Source organism: Chiroxiphia lanceolata, chromosome 5 (assembly GCF_009829145.1).
Source record: "Chiroxiphia lanceolata isolate bChiLan1 chromosome 5, bChiLan1.pri, whole genome shotgun sequence".
Taxonomy (NCBI): domain Eukaryota; kingdom Metazoa; phylum Chordata; class Aves; order Passeriformes; family Pipridae; genus Chiroxiphia; species Chiroxiphia lanceolata.
This window is the reverse complement of record NC_045641.1, coordinates 63497926-63522462: the sequence shown is the minus strand read 5'-3', so window position 1 is coordinate 63522462 and position 24537 is coordinate 63497926. Positions and strand designations below refer to the sequence as shown.

The following is a 24537-nucleotide window of genomic DNA, read 5'->3' as shown; positions in this document are numbered from 1 at the left end:
CACAGATTGTGCTATAAAGGGTATTATGCAATACTTCATCCCCTTCTGTGAGAGCTGGGAATACATTACTGTGATCCTTCAAAGGGAGGCACTTAGTTACTGTCCTTCCTCAGGTCCTTTCTCCCTGAGATAACAGCTGGGTACAGCCCACTGCTCTACCCCATCCCTTGTCTTTGGTGGCCTTCCACTAGGTTTTTTCCTGCAGGCAGTACCCGGAACATGGAGTTTGCTCCCAGTTCCAGATGTGAACCTGGCAGGAAAGCGAAGCACTGCCCTAGGTGGGTTCAGATCAGTCAGCTCGTAGGTGTTGGAGCCCTGTGGGGTCATGAAGCTTTTACCAGCGTGGGGACTCACAGCAACAAAGTGTTCAGGGCTTTGCTTGTATTTCCTTTGCAAGATTCCTGACTGGCTTGTATGGACATCACTAAGAACCTTGTTGTTTATTCCTGGCTAATAAAGCTACACAGCCTAAAGACAGGCCCACTGGCTGCCTGCCTGTGCTGCCCTGACCTCCCAGTTGTAGTCGCAGAGTTGGCTTGTGACAATGGCAAAGTGGGGCTTATTCCTTCTCTCCCTTGCCCTCCAAGGGCACTTCCCTTACCTGATGTGCTACACTGACAAATAGAGGACTAGGGGCCAGTCCATGGCTCCAATGCCAAGCATCACAGACTGACTGACGAGGATGTTGAGTCCCCCTAGCGTAGTTGCCTTGGCGAACACTAGCTGGGGCACCTGGAGCAGAGTCAAAGGGTCAGCTAACATCATTAAGCTGTGGCAATCCAGTTTTTCTGCTGGCTTCAGGGTGCTTTTTAATTTAAAAGAGACAGTGAATTTCTCAGCAGTATTACAGCACTGTGTCCCCAGCAGTTAAAAGGGTTGGCCGTGCAAAACTGCTGTCCTGAAAATGGAAGCTTGCACAAGTTCTTGCTGTTCTCTCAGGTAGAAGAATTTTTAGAACAAGGCTTAGACAGTGAAGATGGTGTGACTGCACTCAATTGCCTGTACATTTGACTTTGTGTGTCTCATTTTGTGCAGATCTGATCCTTCCTGGCCTTACAAACTGAAACCACTGAGTTTGGAACTGTGTTGGGTGGGGTTTGGGAGCTGGAGCTTGGGCATCCTGAGCTGAAAAGGAGCAATAATTTGCAGAAAGCTTTGGCAGAAAAACGATCCATGAATCCGGGCTGAGCAAGAAGTTTTTTCTCCATGTCACTACTGTGAACTGTGGGTCTGCTTGTAGACTTTGCAGTATAAGCCAAGGGCTTTTTAAGATCAGTTGTGAGCTTTTTTTTATAGCAAGTATCATCACAGTTTGGAGACAAGAGGACACTGGTGGTGTCCCTGATTTCTTGTGCTATTTTTATTTTTTTTCAGCATCTGACAGGTTAGCATTTGATTCTTTATCACAGGTTTCGTGTTAGTTACAGGATATTATGAAGCATTCCAGGGCTACTGGACGCTCCTAAAGAGCCTTCTGAAGTCAGCATCTCTTACAGTGCTGACACTGCCGAATTTCCAACAAGTTCTTGCTCTGCATCTTCTGTGTTCCTGCTTAGGTTCCCTTGTGGCATCTCACCTCTGCCAGAATGTCTTCAGCATGTCCCTGACCCAACCTCAGCAGAAACCATAAATCCAGTTGATCCCCCCGTCCTTTGTTCCCCTGACTGTTGGGGAAATTTGTACATGGTGCTACATGCGAACGAGTTGTTCACGAACAATTGGAGTCAGATTGTGCTGGAAAAGATACGGCTGCTGGGCTGTCCCAAGGGATCCAGGGTGGTTGGTGTATTGTAGCTAAGCTGGGTCATCATCTGCCCTGTGCTTACCTTACTGCTCCAGCATTTGGGAATGCAGAGAATGGTGTGGGGAAAAATAAACCAGAGAACTGGCTGGCATGTATTGTCTGAACTGTTTTTGCTGACTGGCTTTCTGAAAGGAAATTCATTAGGCACACTAGCATGCTCTCGTGCAAATTGTTTATGCTTTTCACTCCACACTCCTAGGCCCATTAAGCTGGAAATGGAACTGGGAATGGCTTCTGGAGCAGAACACATGGGACTTTTTTGTCAGAGCATCAGTGCAGTGTGCTTCGTTTATTTTTCTCACTTCATGCTCCAGCACAGTTGCTGCCATCCCTCATTTTTCCTGGTACATTAAACCTGGTTCAGGAATGCAAATGATTATGCTGAATGAATAATCTCCATAGCCTTGTGCATCCAGATAATATCATTGTTTTTAGTTGTATGTTCACAGCGTGCTTCTTGAATAATGCAGTGTACTGGTGGTTTCTGAAACTTTAAATATCTGACATATGATATCATATAGACTGAGATATGTACTTACTTGATGAAAGTGTAAATCCATTATATCAGGGGAATTGTAACAATTTAAAGAATCAAGACAGGATCTTAATGATCTTATTTCTACTTCATATCACAGTATATTCAGAATAGAGGATTTGTCAGGTTTTACATCATTCCTTAGGTTCTTTTTAACATAAAAACTACAGGTGTGGGAGGAGATAGAAGAAATAGTCTCATTTTTATAACAAGCTGGACCAGTCTGAAGAGGACTTGGTATTGCAAGCAAGGTGCTAGATTTACTGGAGCATGTAAGATTACTGACTAACTTGGCAAAGCAAAGCAGCACTGTGGCTTGCTAGAGTAACAGGTTATGGAAGGGAAATTTTGGCCTTGAGACAAATTCAGATAAAGATATGTTGCTTGTTAAAAACTGTATTTGTTTTCCATAGTGTTATCTGGATAAAGCCTGTGGATAAAAACCTCAACAATAGCTTCCCAGCATTGCTCATCACCCTACAAGCTATTCTGGCCCCCGTCTGTAAAAACACAGAGCTGAATTTCACCACTTGTACTGTTAGATTAGCTGTTTTAGCAATATGTGTACTGAGCTGCTAGGGATGTAAAGGTCTCTCAGACAAAGCAACTGATCCCTGAATGATCCTCCTGGCATTTGGAAACCTTTTGGGAGTGTAACTGATTCTTCATGGGGGACTTTATGGCCGTGGCTGTTGTTTGTCCTGTGTGATTCGTGGCCAACCTCAGGCTCTTCAGAGCTGCTGACAGACTTGACATTTACAGCTACTTTCAAACCTATAATTTGGCCTTATCTGAAAAATACTTTGGCCTTATCAGATGGATGCCCTTAAGGTGTCCTGTTTTCCTGTTTCTTAGTTGTGCTGTAGACCCCAAACTGTACCTTCCTCCTCACTCAAAAATGCCCTTTAGCCTGGTTTTTAGGTCCAAATCTTAAGGTTTTTTCAGGTAATGTGTTCATGCTGCTCCAGGGAGCCAAGCCATGAATGGCAGCTTTTGTTCCTGTTTGATTAGTCAGTAATACTTTAAAATAATCTGTGTTCATATCTTTGGTGTCTGCTGTAATCCCATAAAGCATGTGGAAATGATGTAGTATTAATGTGATTTTTCAGAAGTCTTTTGATAGAATTTCTACTCTAATTCAGTATTAATTACTCTGAGCATTGAAGAAAAGGAGCTTATTTTTTACGCTGGCTGAATTTGAAAGAAATCTTAATTCTGTAGGAGATGGCAACCTGCTTTCCTTAGTTTTTTTAAATGTGAACATCTGTAAAAGCTGATGTTCTTTGGGTTTCGGAGAGAAAAGGTAGCTCAAAGGAGTACAAATCTAGGAGTGTATAGCTGGACCATAGTGTCACATACAGCAGTTGTTGGTAAGGTGCTTACCATCACCTCACAACCCATGTGGTGTCAGAGGGTCACCTCAGTCTGACTCCTGCTGTGGTCATCTTTCGGTACTTTCATGAAAGGGATTGGTGCAAAGACCTGAGTCAAACAAAAAGAAATGAAGATAGGGCTGGGTGCAATATTTGTGCCGACTAAAACTTCCAGATAATATGATTTAAGCCAAGCCATTTACAAAACCAGGTTGAGTGGTTTCAGCTAATCAACATAGAGCTTGGTTCCAGAAACTGGCCAAGACATATGCAAAATTTTATGAGAGGTGGTCACCGCCTTCTTGTCTTCCCCTCTGATTTAATGAATATTCTATGTCCAATAAAATTAGCTTTAACAAGAGGGATTGAAAGACCCTTCTTCACTCATTGCTGATATTTGCCCAAGTGAATATCCAATGCCAATACTGTCTTCTGGAGTCAAGCTCCACGCAGTTCTGACAATTCATTGGGTTTGGCCATTCCCTGAGATAAGGAGAAAGTATTTTTTCCCTAGTATTTCAGAATGTGAGAAGGTGGAACCACATCTGAGTTATGGTGTATTATATAAATAAAGATGTGTGACAGGGGAAAAAACACCAACCACAGTTACAAAGTTGCTCCTATATGATGTAATATCAATGCCACTGACCCTTCTTTGGCATTATAAACTAAGAGAAATAAGGACTTGGACATTCTGCTCCACTTTCCTCAGGCGGTGAATGGAGGGCTCTGAAGTACTCAGTGACACACATTGCCTTTCAATGGTATTACTGCATCCTGGCAAATAGCATTTCTTTCCTGCTACATTAGAAAAAGGTTGTTTTTTACTTCTTTTACACTTTATCTCCTTTGAATGAAGGTAATGAGGGGGAAAAAGGTGAAGGTACTCCAGCACTTTCCCAGATACCAAAATAGTTGAAGAGATTAGAAAAAACTTCAGTGTGATTTTATTTTTTTGATCAAGAGTGTTCCAGCTATAGCAATTTAAATTGAGTACAGGCTTTACTAACAGCTGAGGAGAAACCTTGGCAGTTTAATCATGTTGAAAAGAAGTTTAAGTGTCATTCTCAGCATAAAAACACCATGCATCTTGGAAAATACATCTGGATGATCTGCTCAAAATAGTGGTCTCTTCTAAGGGTATCATACTGGACACACAGTGCTGCAACCATCTATCAAGACGTAAGAAAAGGTAACAGGAAGTTGGGATCACTAAAGGGCAAAGAGAAGGGAGATTAATGGAAACACAGAAACATCCTACTAAAAGCTGGAGTTGTTTCCAAATGAAATTGAATCTATTATAATCTCTAGCTGATGAAATATCAGGTAGAAAAAGTTTCCAGGAAGAACTATCTAGAGGAATGAAAACTTAGTGCTACGTCCTTTTTCCAGCAACAGCATAAGCCAAAAAAGAGCAGAAAACACCCACCACACATCTGCTCTGTGTGTGTGGTCAGTGTATGACCAGGTATAAAAGAAGGGCTCAGGGAAGACACAGGGAGGCTGTATGAATTATTTGCTTCTTTGTTCACTGTGGAAGACACTGAGAACATTCCCTGTGCCCGTGGGGAGACTCATCAGGCTGAAACTGAGAGAATTTATGTTATAGATACAGAATAGATGTGAAATTATGGGCAGAACTGGACTCACTCGTGAAAGAACAGTAGTGTGTGTACTTCCTCACTGAAAACTGCCTTGGTGCTTGAACACTGGAGGGTGTTTGAAATGGGATCAGTGTTTAAATATAGTTCAAATTAAAAGTAGTTCAAGTAGATCTGTAAGCCTGACATCTCTTGCAGCTGATTTGGTAGTGACTATAGTATAAGATAACATTAGCGAGCACATGGATAAATGTGTGTTCCCTTGTGAAGAGGCAGCACTGTTAAGTTCAAGGGAAATTCTACCTTTTAAAACTTTTGGAGTTCTTTGAATAGATCCGTGTTGCTATCCAGCAGATAAAGTCTATTTGAATTTTTAAAAGGCTTTTGACAAAGGGTTCAAGGCAATCATGAAGTAAGGGGGGAAGTATCGGTTAAACAGTTGGTTAGAAGGATGTGGGAGAGATTAGGCAAATATTTGGAAGTAAGATTCACTGGGTTTACTGGATTGACAAACTACACCAGTATCAGGAAATCTTCTGAGCTGAAAACACTTGGATGTGCCATTTATAATACACTGGTCTTGTTCTTGCTCTTCCCTAGATTGTCTATGTGAGTTGTTTGTGAGGGAATGGTCTCTCTCAAATATCTAGTGTGCAGCAAATCAACACAGCTCAGACACTGTTGAAAGCCTTGAGAAGCATTTGCTAATGCTCCTAGGCATAACTGAACAGCACCAGAATTGCTGAGAGACATTGCTGTAAACTGATGTTAGATGACAGTAAAGTCTTTTTGTTCTGAAGGGACATTTTGAGAGCTCACTGAAGGTAGTATCTTCCAGGTCTACAGCTGCAGTCCTTGGGCTGGCTTGAATTCTCTTGGCTTATTTCCTAGGATTTTACTAATGGCTTGAGCTCTTGTGCCAAGGACTGGAAGGGACTTCCTTGTCGGTTGAACTGCTGTTTGTTTCTCTCTTTTTTCCATCTTTTTAACCTAATGTTTGGCTTCTGATAATCTAACTGCTCCAGAACAATTTATCACCTCCTCTAATTATACTCAGGTGGCCACTAGTTCATTGCTCAGTTGCAATGCTCAACACCCTAGGGGTTCAAAACAGGTGAGGTTGCCCAGTGGGAGCAGCCTACAGAGAAAATAGAGGTCTTCTTTTGTGTATTTTAGAGTTGTGTGAGTTTATTTTACCCCATTTAAAATATTTTAGATTCACTCCTTAATCCTATGGGTTCTGAACTTCTGATTTTGTTGCCAAATGTCTAGTTAACAGTGTTGTTTAAGAGGGGTTTGTGCTGCAGCTGCAGGCCATGTGGCATGATCTCAGAGACCACCAGTGATTCATGTACTATAGTTTTAAAAATGTGCTCACATACTTAAAAAAGAGCCTGTCCTAGTTGTTTAGCCATAATGCCTTTTCCAGTATTTACTGTTTTAAATAATTTCTCTTCATTCTACACTTTTTTTTTTTTTTTGGTAGCACAGAGCATCTTTTAAAAGAAAACACACTCGTACATTGCTATTGCTGTTTTCTCTCTCTATCCAGTTGTCTTTGGAAAGAGCTCTTAGAGGTTGAAGGGAGGATATGTCAGAGCTGAATGTCACTGCTGACACTTGCAAATCGTTAATGTGTGAAGGATGTCATGATGTTAAAGAGAAAACTCAAAAGAGTAAAAGCGTTCTCAGCTAGGAAAAGGTCTTTCATGGCTGTAATCACTGGGTATGTTTTACGTTTGGGTTACAAAGCATACAGGGCCAGCACAAACGACAGAAAGGCATAACATTATAAGCTTTGTGTTTGCTGCAGTGGTACTGTGAGCAATGATCCACAGGGACCTGTGTCTGGACTGTAGTCAGCTGAAAGGTCTAGATGTGCAGGAAGTGCTGCACTGCTCTGTTCCTATTTCATTGCTGTCCCAAAGGCACAACAGACTGTCTTAGAGTGCCTGTGTTAATCTAAGGTAAATCTCCTGAAGCCTGCATCTGGGCTTTGTTGCGGTTCTTTTTTTCCCATTAAAACCTGAGAAAATGTGTGATTTGGTTATGTTTCCTCTCACCTGCTCACTCTGGCGTGCAGTCCAGTGAAATTAAATGCCAGGGATATCAGACTTAGTTCTGTGTTGGTTTGAGGCTTTTCCTAGCTGATTTCCTTGGTTCTCTTGTTTTCCCATCCTCCCGACTTTCAGTGTAAGAACTGAAAGTACTCAGAAGACTTAGAAATACTAGGTAGCAATTTCATTTTAATAATACAAGTAGTTTACAGCCATACTGTTCTGCCTGTCCTTTTATATTATTTTCACTTGGGAGTGACTTCAGCAGCCGCAATTTTCAAAGAGTCAAACTAAGATGAGCAGCTCATCTTCTGAAAGCTAAGATTCAAGCTGTCAGATAACAGAAAGGATTGATGTTTAGCTCTGCTGGTTTTGGAAAGAGAAGCTATTAAAAGCACATTCTAATTTGAGTTGGCAGAATAAGGATCACACACAGTCCCAAAATATCAGTGAACACTGATTTTAATGTTTCATTGCTTTGGTGCATAGGATAGCTCTGTGTTCCATTGAAAAACAGAGAGTCAGCTTTCCCTTGGCACTATATATAGTATTCCCAGGGCCACAGTGTAAGAGCAGTAATGGGTGGAGGTTTAAAAAAAGCCTTAATTAATACTTAATTCGGTCACAAAAGGAGCCTACCTCTTCATGGGGATTAGAGCCTACCTCTGCCATGTATAGCTGGACTTTCTGAGTGCATCAAATTATTCTGGAGGTCATCTGCTAAGGACAGTGTGTCGTTAAAAAACAGAAAAAGATGTAGTCTGCAGTCACTGTGGAAAGTGTGTATTTCTTTGCTTTTGGGTCTTTGGAGCTAATGGTGAGAGTAAGCAGAATCCCTGAGCTGGAAAACACCATTGAAAAAGTACATTAAAAGGAGAATGAAGTTAATTTGTCTTTAATCTTTGGTACCAGAGAGGAGAGGAAAGTACAGGCTCTTTGAGGTTAGAAGCCCCCATCCATAAGTAGGAGATGGCAGTGTGGGGGTCTCAGCATGCTGCAGGCAGTAAGTATGGGATGAGCTAAAGTGAGTTGGGAGTCAGTTGCTCCCAAAGACTGAGTCTTTGCTTCCGAGTGGAAGATTTGATGTCTTTGGGTTCATAAAGGCCAGTCAGGTGGAAAGGGAGGAGGGCAAATGGGAAGGAATAGGTGGGATTAACATCACCCCACCCATTCCACGAGCTCTCAGCTGGGTGATCATGTTGCGTGTGGAGGGACCCACAGTGAGATTGGGAGAATCCTTCCTGATGAAGGTGTTTGAAATGAGATTAGGCTGGGTTTAGATTGGTTTTGCCATCGTCTTTAATGGGATTAAAATTGAATCCCAAGTCAGGTAGCTGTCCTTAGGCTAAGTAAACAGTAGCCCGTGTAGTTGGGGAAGCTGGCATAAAACAGGGAAGGGGGTCCATTTATCGTGCTTTAAGTGCTCATTTCTGACTCCCTGTGTGGACAAGTAGAATAGTCTGCCTTGCACCTAATGCATGCTAAAAGTGCCAGCGTGGAGAATGAGCACATGGAAACCAGTGTGCTGTTGAGACACAGTCTGTGTTTCGGTAAGATTGGCTGCACAAGCCCCAGAGGGGCAGATAATCGAGAAGAGCATGATATGAATGAGAGCACAGGGCATTAAGGAGGGCATTGCTCTTTGAAAAGCACTCTGAGAAACGAGTGCAGTAAAACCCGTCTGTCGCAGCGGTGGAGGCTCAGATGTGTGGTTGCAAGCTGACTTGTTGTGACCCCAGCTGTAAGCATATTCCAACAGCTGCAGCAAATTGCTAAATCATTCTTAGCTAATGCTGACATCAAATTATCTAAATAATTTTTGTGAGGTTATTATTTGTCACAGGGACAAATGCATGTCTTTATGCTTTTTGCTCTATTCCCTTGAGCTCTGTTTGTCTTAATTTTAAAATAATACACATTTTATTTGGCATCTGAGCTGTTCCCCTCATTACTTAATTTTATTTTTTCCCTCCGATAAGTCAACTTGCAATTAATCCAGAATGCTGAATTTGTGACTTTGCAGATGCCAACAGAGTAAGTGCCTGGGATATCGTCATAGGCATGAGATAGTGACTCTCTGGGGAGATCAAAAAGAAACCAAGATGCAAGAAAATGCTGCCATAATTATCTGCAAGTGGGTTAGCTCAATGTCACTGCAGCAAATTCTGTGTGGTTACTGGAAGTGGTCTCTCCGTACCAGAGAGCAGTCCTGTCCCTGAATATCTGCTAAAGAACATCAATAAGGACATTAAAAACAGATTAAAAACAAAACCCAAAACACTTAATGCTCTTAATCTTTGATTGTACTGTCACGACAATGTGCTGTGGCAGTTTTCTCTTGGATGAATTTTTCTCCCTGGAAAAGTAGAGCAGCGTATTTGACGGAACTCTACAGCTGGTAGCAGGGAAATTATTTCTCTGATATCTGCGCAGCTGCGCTTACACACGCTGTTGAAAGTTGGGGGTTTTAAGTTGATCTTTCATATGGACCTGACAGCAAAAATGTGTTGCTGATGATTTTACTTGTTCACTGTCTACTAATGAGTGCAGTGTAAAGAAAGTACCTGGGCTGAAGCTGTCGTGACTCTCCAGCGTTCACCGTTGTCGGTGCCTCTCTGGGCTGCCGTCAAGCTGCCGGGATGCATTACTGCAAATCACTGAGCAACTCGTGCAGTCCTTGGAGTCTTCAGGTGCTGCTCAGGGCTTGGGAGATTCCAGCCCCAGTTTTATCAAAATGCTGGCAACCTGCCATGTGTTTGTGCAAGCTTGACTGCAGAAGGTCAGGGGAGGACCCTGAAAGCCATTCGGCTGTTCCTTGGTCAGAGCTGTGCTGAGTAGACAGCATCGCCTGAGATGCACTCTTCTATGAGGGGCTGGAGTATGATACATTTTTTTTGAGCTCTGTGTGTGTGTGTGTGTGTGCGTGTGTAGGAGCTGCACAGCTGCTGGGCTGTGCCCTGAGAGTACTGAATGTTCACAGCTTGTCGGGTAGAGACACGCACTAAGCGGGAATCAGCAGCTCCTCGTTCTGGGTGAGGATCGACACAAGGGAGGGCATTTGTGCATCCATATGGATGCAAGGACTGCATCAGGCTGGTGGATTCATTGCTTGTTCTGGTTCATGACAGGACAAGCAGGAGAAAAACATATCATCTTGCTCAGGCATGCACTACAGAGCTGGTCAGCTGCAGGGGAAGAGCCCTCCTGGTCTCTCTGTCAGGCATGGAGTAGCCTGCTCACTGTCTGCTGGGACAGATGTGGTATGGTACCCTCAAAGCTACTGCTGGATGGAGTTGCCTGCAGGACTCCCTGTCTGGATTGGGAGTTACACTTGAGCTTCTGGCACCACCTCTAGAAACTTGCTTACATACAGCATTTGTCCCCAGATTTCTCAGGCTCTAACCATCCTGGGAAGTGTCAGAAAGCTGGAGAGCGCTGCTGTTTTTACAAACGGGGAACAGAAATTTTCATTTGCTTCTAATATCTCCGCTCACAAGGAGTGCAAGATGGGCAGCAGCTTTTTGGCTGTTAGACCATCAGACCAGCCATAATCATCATGTTTTATGTTTCTGCACGGGCTCCTGGCCACCTGTATAATGTCCATCTGTTGAACTGGGCGGGATGCCTACCAACACTGCGATCCAGATCATTTGAATGAGGCGTGGGTTTCCAGGAGGTGATGATGTTCCTGAAGGACAGTGTGCAGTAGCATGACAAATGCTGTCCCTTCTGCATGGAGTCCCTCCCATGCACCACTCTCATGGCAGTGCTGTTCACTTTAAGGCACTTGGGGAGATTCATCTAGAAGAATTGTAAACATGTTGTGGCAATGATAGCAAATGAATATTCAGAGAGAGTCTCTGGCCCTCTGAGAGTGAGCAATTTTAATGTGTTCAACTCAGAGCTGCGCACTGCTTTTCTATGAATGGTAAATTTGCTGGAAAATGCAGTTTTAGAATAACCACAACTATTTACCCTCTGGAGTGAAATTTGTGGATTTGCTTTAAGAGGGAAAGGATGTTGTGCAACTGACTTCAGGAGTGACAGTGAACCTGTCTCTGCCTTCTCCTTAGCCAAGGTGCAAGGACCCCATCGCATCAAGCTGTGAGCTCACGATCTCTTTACTGTGAAAGGAATTTTGAGCCTGCAATGCCCACCTCTTGCCAAATTCTGATAAGGTCAATAGTCTGAAAGCCTGATGCTGGTCTTATTACCTTTTAAAAGTGATTAGGGTTATTAGAACAATATTTGGGTACTGGGGCTCTGAGCACAAAGTGCTCATTGAAGTCAAGTTGGATGGGGCACTGAGCGACCTGATCTAGTGGAAGGTGTCCCTGCCCATGGCAGGGAGATTGGAAATAGGTGATCTTTAATGTCCCTTCCAACCCAAACCATTCTGTGATTTTATGAATATTGAAAGTATTAACCTTGGGATTTTTTTTTTTTTTTTTTGCACTCAGTGACTGTGCCCTGATGAAAATGGAAGAAGCTTGATAGGATGGATCCAAGTCCTGTCCTTATAATGTCATGTTGTCTTGCTGCTTATTGGGAAGAAGATGGCAAAGCTTATTTTGGGGAATGCTTAGTTATAGGTCTGATAGTAATGGAGTGAGAGGGCCCATGTGAGAAGGTACAGCCAGACAATGAATTTCTGCCAGGGCACCTTGGTCTTGGCTGGCCTTCTATACTCAGCTGTGTCTTGGCTGTTTCTACAGAAAAGAATGCCAAATGCAATAAGTTATGAAATTATTGTTTTGTTTTGTACATTTGTGTTGATTTGATTTCTCACTTGGAAGCCAGTGGCAAGTAGCACCATGCAGTAAGAGCAGATCTGTAGAGCAAAAAGGCAGTGAAGACCCAGGTCACATTTCAGGGGGGGTTCCTTCAACACAGCTTCATTCTAATCCCACATGAAGGAAATTTTGCAAGAAGCTTGTAGCAAACCAGGAGACAAAATACTGTATGTTGAAAATGTTGACTTTCTACTTACTAATTTTTTTTTGCCAAAATAAAGACTTCAAAAAAACTGTCATGAGTCATATCAATGCTGCTGAAGGTGTTAAGTTTCTTGTTGGCAATTGTTTCAGATGAAATTTTGTTTGATGCTTCTTGAGGTCATCTGGCATTCTTCTTAAACCTGTGTATGTTGCTGTGTGTGCAATTCTTGTTTTTGTTTCAAAGAGGTCTATACATAAAACTGATACCTTCATAACAATTTAAAAAGGTATTCTTATACCTATCTTTCTGCCAATACTAGAGAAAGGAAAAGAAATCCAGTGCTCCTGACTTAACATTTTTGTTCTGACTCCTTTGCTGTGAGAAATCAGTCATGACACGTTTGCCTTAGCTGCAGGAAATAGAGAGAGGGGGCAGCAACAACAGCAAACTGGGCATTTGGGAGCTGAGAAAAGAACTAGGGATCACATGCTGGGGAACAACCCAGCTGCAATGGAAGGAGTGTGTGAGGCTTGTGCAGAAGTGGCTTTCAGTGCAGTAAGCTTTGCCTGCATGCTGAAGGCTACAGTCACTGTCAAGTGGTAAAGGTGGAATACTGGTGCTCTTCAGACTGTGTGGACTCTGGAAAGCAAGTAGAGTATCAAGAGTGTATCATACTGACTTTCTCATGCAAAGGTACCCAGCACCCCAAACAGCAAGTGTTCCTGTTACTTAGAAATTTTGTGCTTTAAGTACTGCATTTTACCATGACTCCGACCTCCTTACCAGCTACATTCAGTGATACGTATTTGGGATACTTCAGTATTTTTCTGAAACGTGATTTCATTGGTATAAGACATCAGAACAGCTCAAACATTGGTGCAAGTTTTTGTTGTATTTGACTGGCCTAGGATTTCCTGCTGTATTTCTCGTTCAATCTTGGCATATCCAGAAGCATATGGCAAGGAAAGGCTATAGTCTTGACAGGATACTGGTTGTGGAATAGTATGTAAGTCTAACATATCAGGGATAAAATAGACATCAGCAAATAGCTACTGGCAATTTAACAAATTGTAACCTGTTGTAGATTTTATAACAAGAGATGAGATGATTATCATATCAGAGAAATAATCTGTGCATATTCATTGCCCTTGTCATGGTTGTCAACAAGTCTCTCCTGTAACTTGCACGCTACAAATACCACATTCTTTTAAACCTACTCAGTGTGTAAATTGTCCCATCTTAAACACCAGCTCTGAATATTATTTGGTGCCTTGTGCTAAATTTTCATGGTGCCTGTCACTTACCCTAATTCACTGATTTGTTTTATTGTTTGCAACTAAGTATGTTCTATGAGATTTCTCTCAGTTCCAGAACAAGAATTTACTACTATGGTAGCACAATCTAAATCTCTATAGAGGCATAGTAAAAGCAATTCTGACAAGTCTTGCAAGGTTTGTAAGTCCAAAGTTTCTATTTAAATATTGCTTGTCCAGCTTATAACTTGGGTTCTTTGTTAGTATGTCTTTCAGAAACAAGAACAACACAGACTTTAAAATTTCTTTTAAAAAAATTCCTGTGCCTGAAAATCTAAGTTGGTTTTTGGACAAAGGAAAAATGTCACTAAAAAGAATTGAGTTTTCTAGAATGTTACCAGTGTTCATTCAAAGTTTTTTCAAAAGATGAAATCAGGAAGGTTTTGGAACCAGGAGGAGTTAGATAGTTTCCAGCTGTCTATTCAGGTTTCTGTTCTCAGAAGTAGGGCAGTGTCAGACAGTCAGAAGTTTGCCTGGACTTTCTCTGGGCTCGGAAAAAGTGTGCGATTAATTGTAAATATACATATGAAGAGCTGTTCTTAGGTGGGTTATGAGACGATTAGGGAATCCTCTGTATGACCAACTCCTTTTTCCCCTGTGGTTTTACAGGTTCCAGAATCTGCTGTGGTCTCGAAAGGCGTTTGTGGACAGCGTGAAGGTGTATAACCACAGCTACATCTACATGCCAGCCTTCTCCATGAAGACAGGGACGGGACCCTCCCTGCGTGTCTATTACACCCTGGCGGACTTCGGTGCCAAGCAGACGGTTCTTTTTGCCAACCCCAATTTCCTGCGTGACATTGGCAAGTTCTGGAAGAGCAAAGGCATCCATGGCAAACGGCTTTCCACGGGACTCTTCCTGGTCAGTGCCGCCCTTGGTCTGTGTGAAGAAGTAACAATTTATGGCTTCTGGCCGTTCTCGGTGGACCTGCACGGGAGGTTTATTAGCCATCATTACTATGACAATGTCTTGCCTGATTCTGGATTCCACGCCATGCCGGAGGAATTTCTACAGCTTTGGTTTCTTCATAAAAGTGGTGTACTGAGAATGCAGCTAGAACCATGTGAGGACCCTTTAATCCAGCCTTCTGCCTGAGGATTGTAGGAGTCGGTTTGGAAGATCCAATAGTTTTTAATTTCCATGCTCTCCAACAGAGAGTTCTGTTTTATGTTGGTTGTTTTTAAAGGGAAAGTAATTGTGGATCTGCATGGACCATAAAAATGTTACTTGAAGGCCAAATGGAATACGTCCTTAATGTTTAGTGCTTTATGGAACTGGGATGGGACGAAGTGTGTCTTTCCATCGAGTCCATTCAGCAGCAGTGTGAAAACAATGTCAGAAGTAGCACAGCTGAACTTTCCGGGGACGTTTTTAAATGACCGATGTAAAAAGGGCATTAAGGCTCGGGGAGACACAGGGCCACTCACAAGCTTTTGCTGACAGTGCCAAATATGACTGTCTGTTCAAAAATCCATTTCATTCCAGATCAGCACCCTGTTTAACTTACCTTTTTTCCTTTCTTTTCCCCCTCTGTTTGTGTGTGGGTGTGGGTGTGTGTAGGAGAGCATGTGTGTGTTGTTGACTTTCTTTGTTTCTTTTCCTTTTTTTTGTCCTTTTTTTCTTTTTTTTTCTTTTTTTTTTTTTGTTTTCCCAATGGAAGGAAAAGGAAAGGCTTAAAAGCCCCAAGAGCTGAGGACCATCGGCTCTGAAGACTCTTGGGAGAGTGAAAGAGCTAAGAATCTAGTGAAAAGAATGTCCTAGGAATGCCCTGCTAGTGGGCATGGATAGACCTACCTGCTGTAGGTTTTATCAGGATACTTTAGTTCATTGCACTTACAGCCGTGCTAATGTTGTACTGTGGGCAAGAGCTGGATAAGGCAAATTGGTCTGAAAATAAAACGTGTTACAAAACCAGTAAAGTGCAGCCTGGTTTCAGATGACCTGCTGCAAGATTTCCACAGTGACTTTTGTAGTGGGGATGGTTCCTGACCTGTTTTACTGTCCAGCCTTAGGGATTAATTCAGTATTCATTTGCACTCCAGGTGTTTATTGACTGTCAAGGGGATTTGAGGGGTTCAGTGGAATGCAGAATGAGGTTCTTCATTTGCTTATAGCAGGAAAATTGCAGAAATGAATGTAAGTGTCATTTAAAATGAGTTGAAGCTTTGAAAATCGTTTCTCTGTGTGTGACTAGCTCTTCTGCTCGGATTGTTACGTTAGCCTTAAAGACTTGTACTTTTCGCGCAAGATTGTCTCTGGTTAAAGAGAGTCTGAAAAATAAAACAGCCTTTGGGAGCACTGAAAAGCTGCATAGCCAGCAAGAAAAAAAGGAAAAAAAGAGGATGGCCTGCCCTTACATAAGTCAGCCTCTCTCCTCGCAGTGGGTGAATTATGTCAGTGTGCGCATTGCACACACACTGCTCCAGCCTGCACAGCGCCTGAAGGACTGTTTTATTTTGGGTTGTTGCTTGGGCAGCAGATGGTCCTGTGATCGCCATGTAAATGAGAAATGTTTTTGTTTGTTTGCTTTTGTTTAGCCCTGTAGGACAAGAAGAGAATACCAGCTCAGTCCATGGTGCAATTTCAGCTGCAAGGTGTTATCACCATTAACTTAAAAAATCCAGATCAGTGTTCTCTTTCTTATCCCTCCATCATTAGTAGCTGAAAATCTAGTCAAGGTGTTGAAACAACAAATCTCATCAGGTTTCCCCAACAACTTACTGTGCTGTTTTAGCTCCAAAGTGCCAGTATTTTGGGGCATATGTCCTGTCATATGTTGATAATGTCTCTCCTTGTAGACTACCAGCTGCAAGTTATATAGACATAATTAAAAAAAAAAGAAAAAAGGTAAAATCCATGGCTCTTCTTTAAATGTGAATAATTCAACTGTTGATATAGGAGACTGGGGGGAAAAAAATCATGTTTTGCTTTTTAAAGCTGTGTTTCATAATAAAATTGGAATATGGATATTCCAAGCATAAAGCGGGCACTGTTTCATAGGATTACAAGGCAATGCTAAGGGTAACGTGGCAGATTGGATTAAATAGTGTTCTAGATATTGTTCTGATAAAATCTGAATGTACCTTTATAGCCCATGTTATCTTTGTCCACGTTTGTGTTAAAAGTACAGTCAAGCACTGATGGAACATCACTTGATAATTCATTCCCTTTCGTTATGTTTGTTTATCTTTGATGTGGGTATTTGGTGAAGAAGGATTGAAAGTAAATTATTTTCCTTACTGCTTGTTATGGCAGAATTTTACTGAGCTACCTTCTTGGAGAAGAAGAGGTGCCTGTATGGTTTTATTGTACACATCAAGTTTTACACTTTTTATGCTTTATAGGTGAGAATTATCTGTGAGAACAACAGTTGAAATATGATGTGCTAAAATGGCACTTCAGCAGGATGCCACATTCCTCAGAGGTGGCAGGGAACGAGTAGAGTAGAGGGGAACTGCCTCTTTGCTGGACATTTTTTGGTATTTTTATCAATACTTAGGAATTCAGTTCTGAAACTCTCTACCAGTTCTCCAGCCCTTTGGTAATCCTTTTTTCCATGTCTTGAGAAAATAATTGGATTAGAAGAACAAGGGAAAAACATGTATTTTTGTAGGAAAATTCTGTCCAGTGTTTCATAATATCTGGCTTGTTCAGGATGAACCAGTGTCCTGGGTATCTGAAGATGTTGTATTCCCCAATTCTGTAAAACCGAATCTGTAGCCTGCGGTCTTTGTGAGTCCCTGTCTGCAATCCTGATGTTTGCAAGGAGATAGCTTCCTAGAAATTATGGGAACAGGAGAGACCCAGGCTGTGTGTGATGTGTGACTGCTGTTGGAGAAATTGATAATTCTGGCTCTATTCACATGTATGTATAGTGAATATAACTGCATCTTACAAAGGCAGATGAGGAAGTAAAGGATTCAAGGGTATATATTTTTCTTTTACTTCCAGGAAACTGGAAGTTGAGGAAATAAGATAAATAATGCCCCTATTGAGAGAGCAAAATCTGTTTTAGCTGCTGACTTGTCAGTCCGTGGAAACACTGGCCAGCAGTCGGTCTTTGCCCAGCGAATAAAAAGGGATGCAGGAGAGCACTGCAAGTCTTTCATGGCAAGAGCAGCCAAAAAGACAAACCAAGCAGCTGTGAACATGAGTGGCTACTACCTGACAGAAATGGTGAAGTCAATATGCTCCATTCATGCCCAGTGTGAGGCTTGTCTTGCCTAAATCCAGGAGGAGGGCAATCCATGTGTGAGATCATTGATGTGAAATATGGCATTGCATGCAGGAGCGCAAAGATGAGGTCACGCCATGGAATAGGACCATGGTTCTGCTTAAGGATAGGCACAAGCAAATCCAGGAGGGTAGCTGTTAAGTGTGAACCATGAGGAATCAACATCTCACAGTCATGGCAAACTTTGGTGCGAGGGATTGTATCCATCCAGCATTTGGCTATCAATTGATTCCAGTCCATTGATGGCGGTGTCCTTAATCAAATCTTACTGCTTGTGTTGCTGTATTTTCTTTGAAGTAAATGGGAATCTTAATGTTTACTTTGTTAGTGAAATTCCCTACTCTAGTTTCTCTGTTTCCTCTGTCAGTCCCGAATTCTCTGATAGTGTAGCTAAAGCTGCACAAATCTTTGCCAGGTTGAAAGCTGCTGCAATTCATCTTCAATAAAAACTAATTCAGATTGGCCAAGTGATATGCTAATGTTCCTACGTATTAATTTTATCATAGAGCTGACAGGAGACAGAAGTGCTAGAGTCTTTTCTCCACCTGCATAGGAAGCATTGCCCCCCATTTACGAGTAGAATAAATTAAATACCTCTGTAAGAGCTGTACATGAAAGATAACTGGTACTGAAATCACTCTACATACAATATTTTTGGGGCTGTGTATGTTTTTGAGTAAATCGAGATCAGTTTTTGAACTTGGAACAAAACTATGTAAAACTTTTCCTTCTTGTTGATTATGAAGCCTTTGGAGCTCCTTCTGAAACAGACAAGCAAACAGAAACCAGCAAATTAAATCATAGAGAAAATGTGCATGTGTTCATGAGTATAAAAAACCTATAATTTTGCCACAAACCTTGCTACAGTGCTAAGGACTCCTATTCATGAACATTGTATTTTTGCTGAAGTGAAGGGACCAAATTTGGGGTGAACCAGCTACTAAAGACATAGGACTGAGCCTTTGTTACAGCTTAAGTTTTATAGAATATAGAAATATTGGCTGTTTTTTTGACTTGACTGCTTTTGTCTTTTTGCTAGTTTCCTCAGAATGATGTTGTAAGATACACTGCTGAGTTAGCACCTCTGTGAGAGCCGAAACTAAGTAAAACATCTGCTTTTATAAACTCTATGTCCTGGACTGTGGTAGTGAGGTAAAACCCTTCCTTTATACATCTTCAAGAAAACTAGCTTAAGATCTGGCTCACTCTTGCCTGTAATTAATAAGGAGTGATCTGGAAGTGAGGATATTGAAGGAGGTGAATGCTGTCTCACCATTTGCTGCCTGCTCTGACTTCTTCAGCTTGATGGTTTAGTAAGTATTGGAAGAAGTTCAGGTTATATGAAGGACAGGCAGTTCTTGAAGAGTTGGATGCTGACAGAAAAAAAAGGAGGATCAAATTAGTGGTGAAAAAAATTGGAGTGTGTCAGTTCTTTATGAAGATCCTCAGTGCTTAGCAACTGTAGGACATTTTCATCTGGCAGTGTCTGTGAAAAAGGGACTCCCTGGGACTTACTGATGCTTTTCTACAGGATGGCAGCAAAGCAAAATGCAATGAGGAGGGGAAGCTGATTAAACAGAAGAGGAAATACAGTGGAACAAAGAATGATGATGAAGAATCTGTCTTTCCCTACTCTCCTGCCACTCTCCCTAAACACATACATTAAATGGACTAACCAGCTATTATCTTTAGTCACTGTGTTTTTAATGAAATGGTATGGTGAAGTTTCCATTTGCTGATACTTCCAAGTAAGCAAAATTAATTGTCCAGAAATGCCTATTCCCCATCTCCATGGCTGTTTGAGGGAAGTTCTTAGTGCTGTGACTGTCCTGGTGTGCTGTGACCTTCCTAATGGGACTTGCTCCTATTGTCACGTGATTCCATTTGATTTCCTTCTAGAATCATCTGGACTTGTATTTTGCCCCAAGACATTTTCATGAAGGATCTCTGCTCTGTTCTTCCTGATGACCATTCACCTTGGGGATAGAACTGGGATTTTAAAAAGTCAGCTGTAAGGTAGCTAATACACTTTGTCATTTGAACCATCTTTTCTTCTAAAGTGTTGGTAAATCCAACAACACTTAGCTTCAAATGGAATACTACTTCATTTAGGTGTTGGTAATTCCATCACTGGAGAAGAGAAAGAGGATGGACAAAGGACGCATTTTTCAAAGTGGTGGTTGTAAAATAACATGTTTCCTTGAATTCCCATATTCTGTCTCTTGGAATCTATCATATATTTGACTTTTTGTAGTTTTTTAACAGAACAATTAGTAAAAGACTTAGTAGTCTCTTTGTTGAATATTAGCAAACTGATTTTCCTAACTGTAATGCAAATACCTGACAGGAGGCTTAGCCTGTCCTCCCTAGCTGATATTTCTTTGGCAGCAATGAGAACTTAAACAGCTACTCATTCCTCCCTGGTTATTCATTTTCATCAGTTTTTATTGCAGCAGGTTGAGCCCTAGTGTATTCAGCCTCTTCAGCTTAATGCATATACTTTAAAATGAATCACATTCTGGCTTCTCAGCTGTTACTAAAATTAAAAAAAAAAAAAGAAAAATAAGTGTTGCTAATTGAAAATGGTTGGGTAGGTTCTCAACAATCAGGAGAGACAGGCACCACCAGATTCAGGATTTTTCTGGCCATTTTGAGGTCTCTGCAGGACTGTGAAAATACTCCAGCTGTGTCTGTAGTGTTAAGCTGTGTAGGGCAGAGCAGAAGTTTGAGCCTTTTCCCTGGTAGTGGGTTGTTTGGCTGTGACCTCTCTGCTGTGGCTTTGCCCAGGACCCACTGGTGCTGCCCTGACTGGGGCTCAGGACCAGGGGATGCAGTTCAGTGACCAGCTCCTGGATTGCAGACCAGATCCCAGATAATTACCCATGGTGTGTTTAGCCCTCTCCTGCTCCTGCTCCACAGTCAGAAGTGCTGGCCTTAGTGGAAATGATGGCAGCTCATCCCGTTGGAGACCAGCCTGCTCCTTGCACTGAAACACTTTAAATCCCTGGCAAGTCTCAGAAGAGCCTATTAAAACTGCATCTTAAATTAATGTATGTGTAGTCCTGGCTGCTCTGGAGTGGGTCAGCTTTCTGCTGAGCTGAATGTTTATCCTATTTGGGATCCTCCAAGGCAAGTGAACCTTTAGCACTCAGACCACCTGGAATATATTGTGTTATTTGGTGTCTTCACCTTCCAGTTTAACCCCCTTTTTTTTCTCTTTTAGCCTGGATTTAACTACTGTGAGTGAATCCAGAGTGAGTTTATGAAAGCAGCACCAGCAGTAGTTGATCTCTGGGTTTATGAATAAGCTGGTGTTCAATAAAACACTAAAGTACCTTTTGGATGGTTCCTGCTGATTTCTAATTGTATATTCAATGAATTGTTTTGCTCAGATGGGGCCCATAGCAAAGATGAGTTGCATCATTTTCTGTTTATTGGAAGGGAGAAATTACAGATGCATAATATATTTTAAGCTAAATTCTTATGAACAAGGTAAGGCATTTACATATTCTGCAGGAAGCTTTGTTATTATGTGATTATCTTGATAGGAAATGAAAAAATTTCACTGAAAATAAATGCACAGAGGAAAAGCCCTTTTGATTAGAACAGCATAATCTGGAGTACTGAGACCCAAATTTGAGTCTCTACTCAGATGTCTCCAACTAGGATCTTGCTGTCCTGTAGAAGTACCATAATCACGATTTCTTTTTCTGCTGTGCATGTATTTTTGTAGAAAATGCTTGAACACTTTTTTTTATAATCCCTACATGCGCTGAAAGTAAATAGTCCTTCTTCAAGAGTGCAAGTTTTTCTGTTGGGTACCCAGAGCATTTAGTATGCAGAGCAAAACCTACAGAAGATGTCCAGTTTTCAGGAAGACGCTATTTTGGAGTAGTCTGGCAGGACTCCTGCGGACTCATGAGTTGATTACTGCCTCTTGAGCTGTAGAGGTCGAGCAGCTGATACGGAGTGTGCTGCACTGACAGTGAAAAAAGGAATTGTAGCTGCAGCTCTGACTGCTTGATGTCTCCCTTATGCAGAGGGGTATTTCTTTGTTCTGTGAGGGCTCTTCAAGCGTGGATTTTGATCCTGCAGATCATGGGCTGACTAGCTTTAAAGGCCTGAACTTTGTACTGAAAATTGCAATGAGCATGGAAATGCCTGGAAATTGTGTCCTTTAGTGTGTTGTTTGGTCACACTGCATGGTTTGGCCTTTTACAAAACAGACCTCTCCATATCCAAAAGCCATTTTATCTGAGTATGTGACTTGTATATGTGAGGAGGTCACTGGAAGGTGAATGCCTGATGCTGCATAGAGCAAGGACTTCCAAAAAACACTGTGGTTTTATTTATATCAATAATGAAATCCCCATTGAGCCAATATTGGATCAGGTCAGCTTTCAGTGCTCTTGAAACTCCCACATCATAAGCATTTCCAAGAATTACTCGTGCACAGACAGAAACAGTAGATTTTTTTTTATTGTTCATGCACATCACCTTGCATTGAAAACAGAAGGAAGTGTCAATCAGAGATCTTACCCTTTTCAGACGCCTCTGTAGGCTACCTAAATAATCTATAGGCACACAGTTACATAAACAAAATAGCTGATAGCCTGAAGTTTATAGCTCAAACACTGGTAGGTATCTTGAAGAATTACTTTCAAATAATTTAGTGGGAAAAAAATTACACAAATTTTACATGTGAAAAAGATCCTTTTTTTTTTTTTCCTTTTGTTCTCCTAAAATGATGAACATTATTTTCTCCTAAAATAACTGAACAAACTATGTTAGAGTTATGCAAGAGTTTTCCCTTGGGTTTCAAGTTCTTCTACACCTCTGGCTTCGTATTCAAGTCCACACCTCCGCAAAGCTGTCTAAATAAAAAGTCCAAATCTGGAAATTTAGACTACTCTGTGTGGTGTCCTTAGATAAGAAAGTAAACGTTGTACTCTAAATTTAGTCAAAAGAAAAAGGAAAAACAAATTCACGGCAGAGGTTCAGATATTCTAAAGTCTGATACCGTTTATGCGCTGCCATTTAGTCGTGGTGTCCAAAGAACCAGACAAAGATCAGAAAGGAGATAAATACACAAGATGACTCAGTCTTTCTCATAATTGGGACCTACAGTTATTAACAGATACTGGCTCTATACTCTTTTGCTTCTCTTTCCCTCAGTTCTTGTTGTACTGGGGTGAAGCCTGTGTTCCCGAGTTGTTTAAAATTTTTTCTGCACTAAAGTGAACTTTCCTCTGGGCTATAAACCTAAAAAATTGACAGACACACACTGCTTCAGGTTTATCAATACTGAGTGCAAGCAAGTTTCTATGCAGCATTTCACATCCTCCTAGTACTATTTACTGTATTAACTCAGAATTAAAAGGAAGACTTTCTTATTTCCAATACCACTTAGTCCAGTGTATTTCCAGTCCTTCTTCCTGTGGTGATTTCTCTGTCAGGTGAATGGAGATTGTGCTTAGCTTAGGTGTTGTAAGAGTTAGTTAACTCATGCTTGGAAAGTTAAGTGGGAAAAAAAAAACACAGAAATTTTATAAAATATGAAACTTTATCTGTTTTGGACAGTGAAAACAAGCAAATGAACCACCCTTTCTATCTAACTGAATTTATGCTTTTGTGTTGAAATCCACCCACATTGTTAATAAGTAAATAAAAACACTACCTTCAGGGAACACCTGGAGTGTAGGAAAGTGAAAAGCCATGCATTTTTAATTGGAAAAGAAGGTTTTCTCCTCTCTGCCCTGCCCTTCAATTTCTGAGCCAAATTCTCTACTCTCTTTTACTATTCTCTATTCTCACTCTCAAATCAATAGAATTGTCTAGATTTTAGCTAGTTGTCTGTTCTCAAACCTGAGGGAATTCACCCTGTGAAAAAATTAAATTAAGCTAATTTTAAGACAATGCCAGATTATGGGATTTAGTCAGAGCTATTCTGTAAGCTATTGATTTTTTTTTCCCCACAAGTGTAGATCATGAGCAGTTTATGCTATGTGTTGGTTGGTTTTATAAGGCAGATATCTTACTGCATTTCAAACTTATGCTGTGCTAAGGTGTCACAGTCTGAAATCAAATCATGATCTGTGTCATGTCCTTGTTTCAGCAAGTTGCATAGAAGAGATCCATGTGCTGCTCCATCTGTCAAGTGTATTGTATGAGCCAAGAGAAAATGAAAAGAGGATTTTTCTACAGTGTGAAGCCTCACTGGCTGTATCTGGGAATTAGATATCCTCAATTTATTATCCTTGATGGATCTGATACCTGCCAGTGTTCCCACTCATTGTCAAATAATTTTGTTAGACTTTATTGATGGAATGGTATGATCTTTCCCCTCTGCTTTTCGACTGCAATTCTTCTTTTCTGATAGTGTTTGCAGGGAAGAAATCTTTCTTTATTATTTTTTTTTTTAATGACAATTTATGTCTGTCAGATGTTGCTTTTCTTAAAAATGTTGGTCTTATGCTTTTTTCCTGTGTTATGCATAGTATCTTCTTTTCAATGATATCTCAGCAAATTATCTTCTTTTTAACCATTAAAAGTCTTTATGAACTGAAAAATTTTCTGGCTTTCTTAAAACCCAGTCTGGCTGTAAGTGTCTTTGGGTTTCAGCCTAAATTGCATGCAGTCAAATCTTGAGTCTTTGGAATGTCTTAGTGCACTCATAATCAA

At 41.2% G+C, this 24537-nt stretch overlaps 1 protein-coding gene across 1 annotated transcript in view; it reads left to right on the top strand.

Moving 5' to 3' along the window:
* Nucleotides 1-23381, top strand: part of ST8SIA1 (ST8 alpha-N-acetyl-neuraminide alpha-2,8-sialyltransferase 1) — a 122957-nt gene extending 99576 nt beyond the window's left edge. Inside the window, exon 5 of the mRNA XM_032688244.1 lies at nt 14231-23381. Coding sequence (XP_032544135.1) covers nt 14231-14717 — 487 coding nt within the window. The 3' untranslated portion in view covers nt 14718-23381. The remainder of the gene's footprint in view (nt 1-14230) is intronic.
* Nucleotides 23382-24537: the final 1156 nt, after the last annotated feature.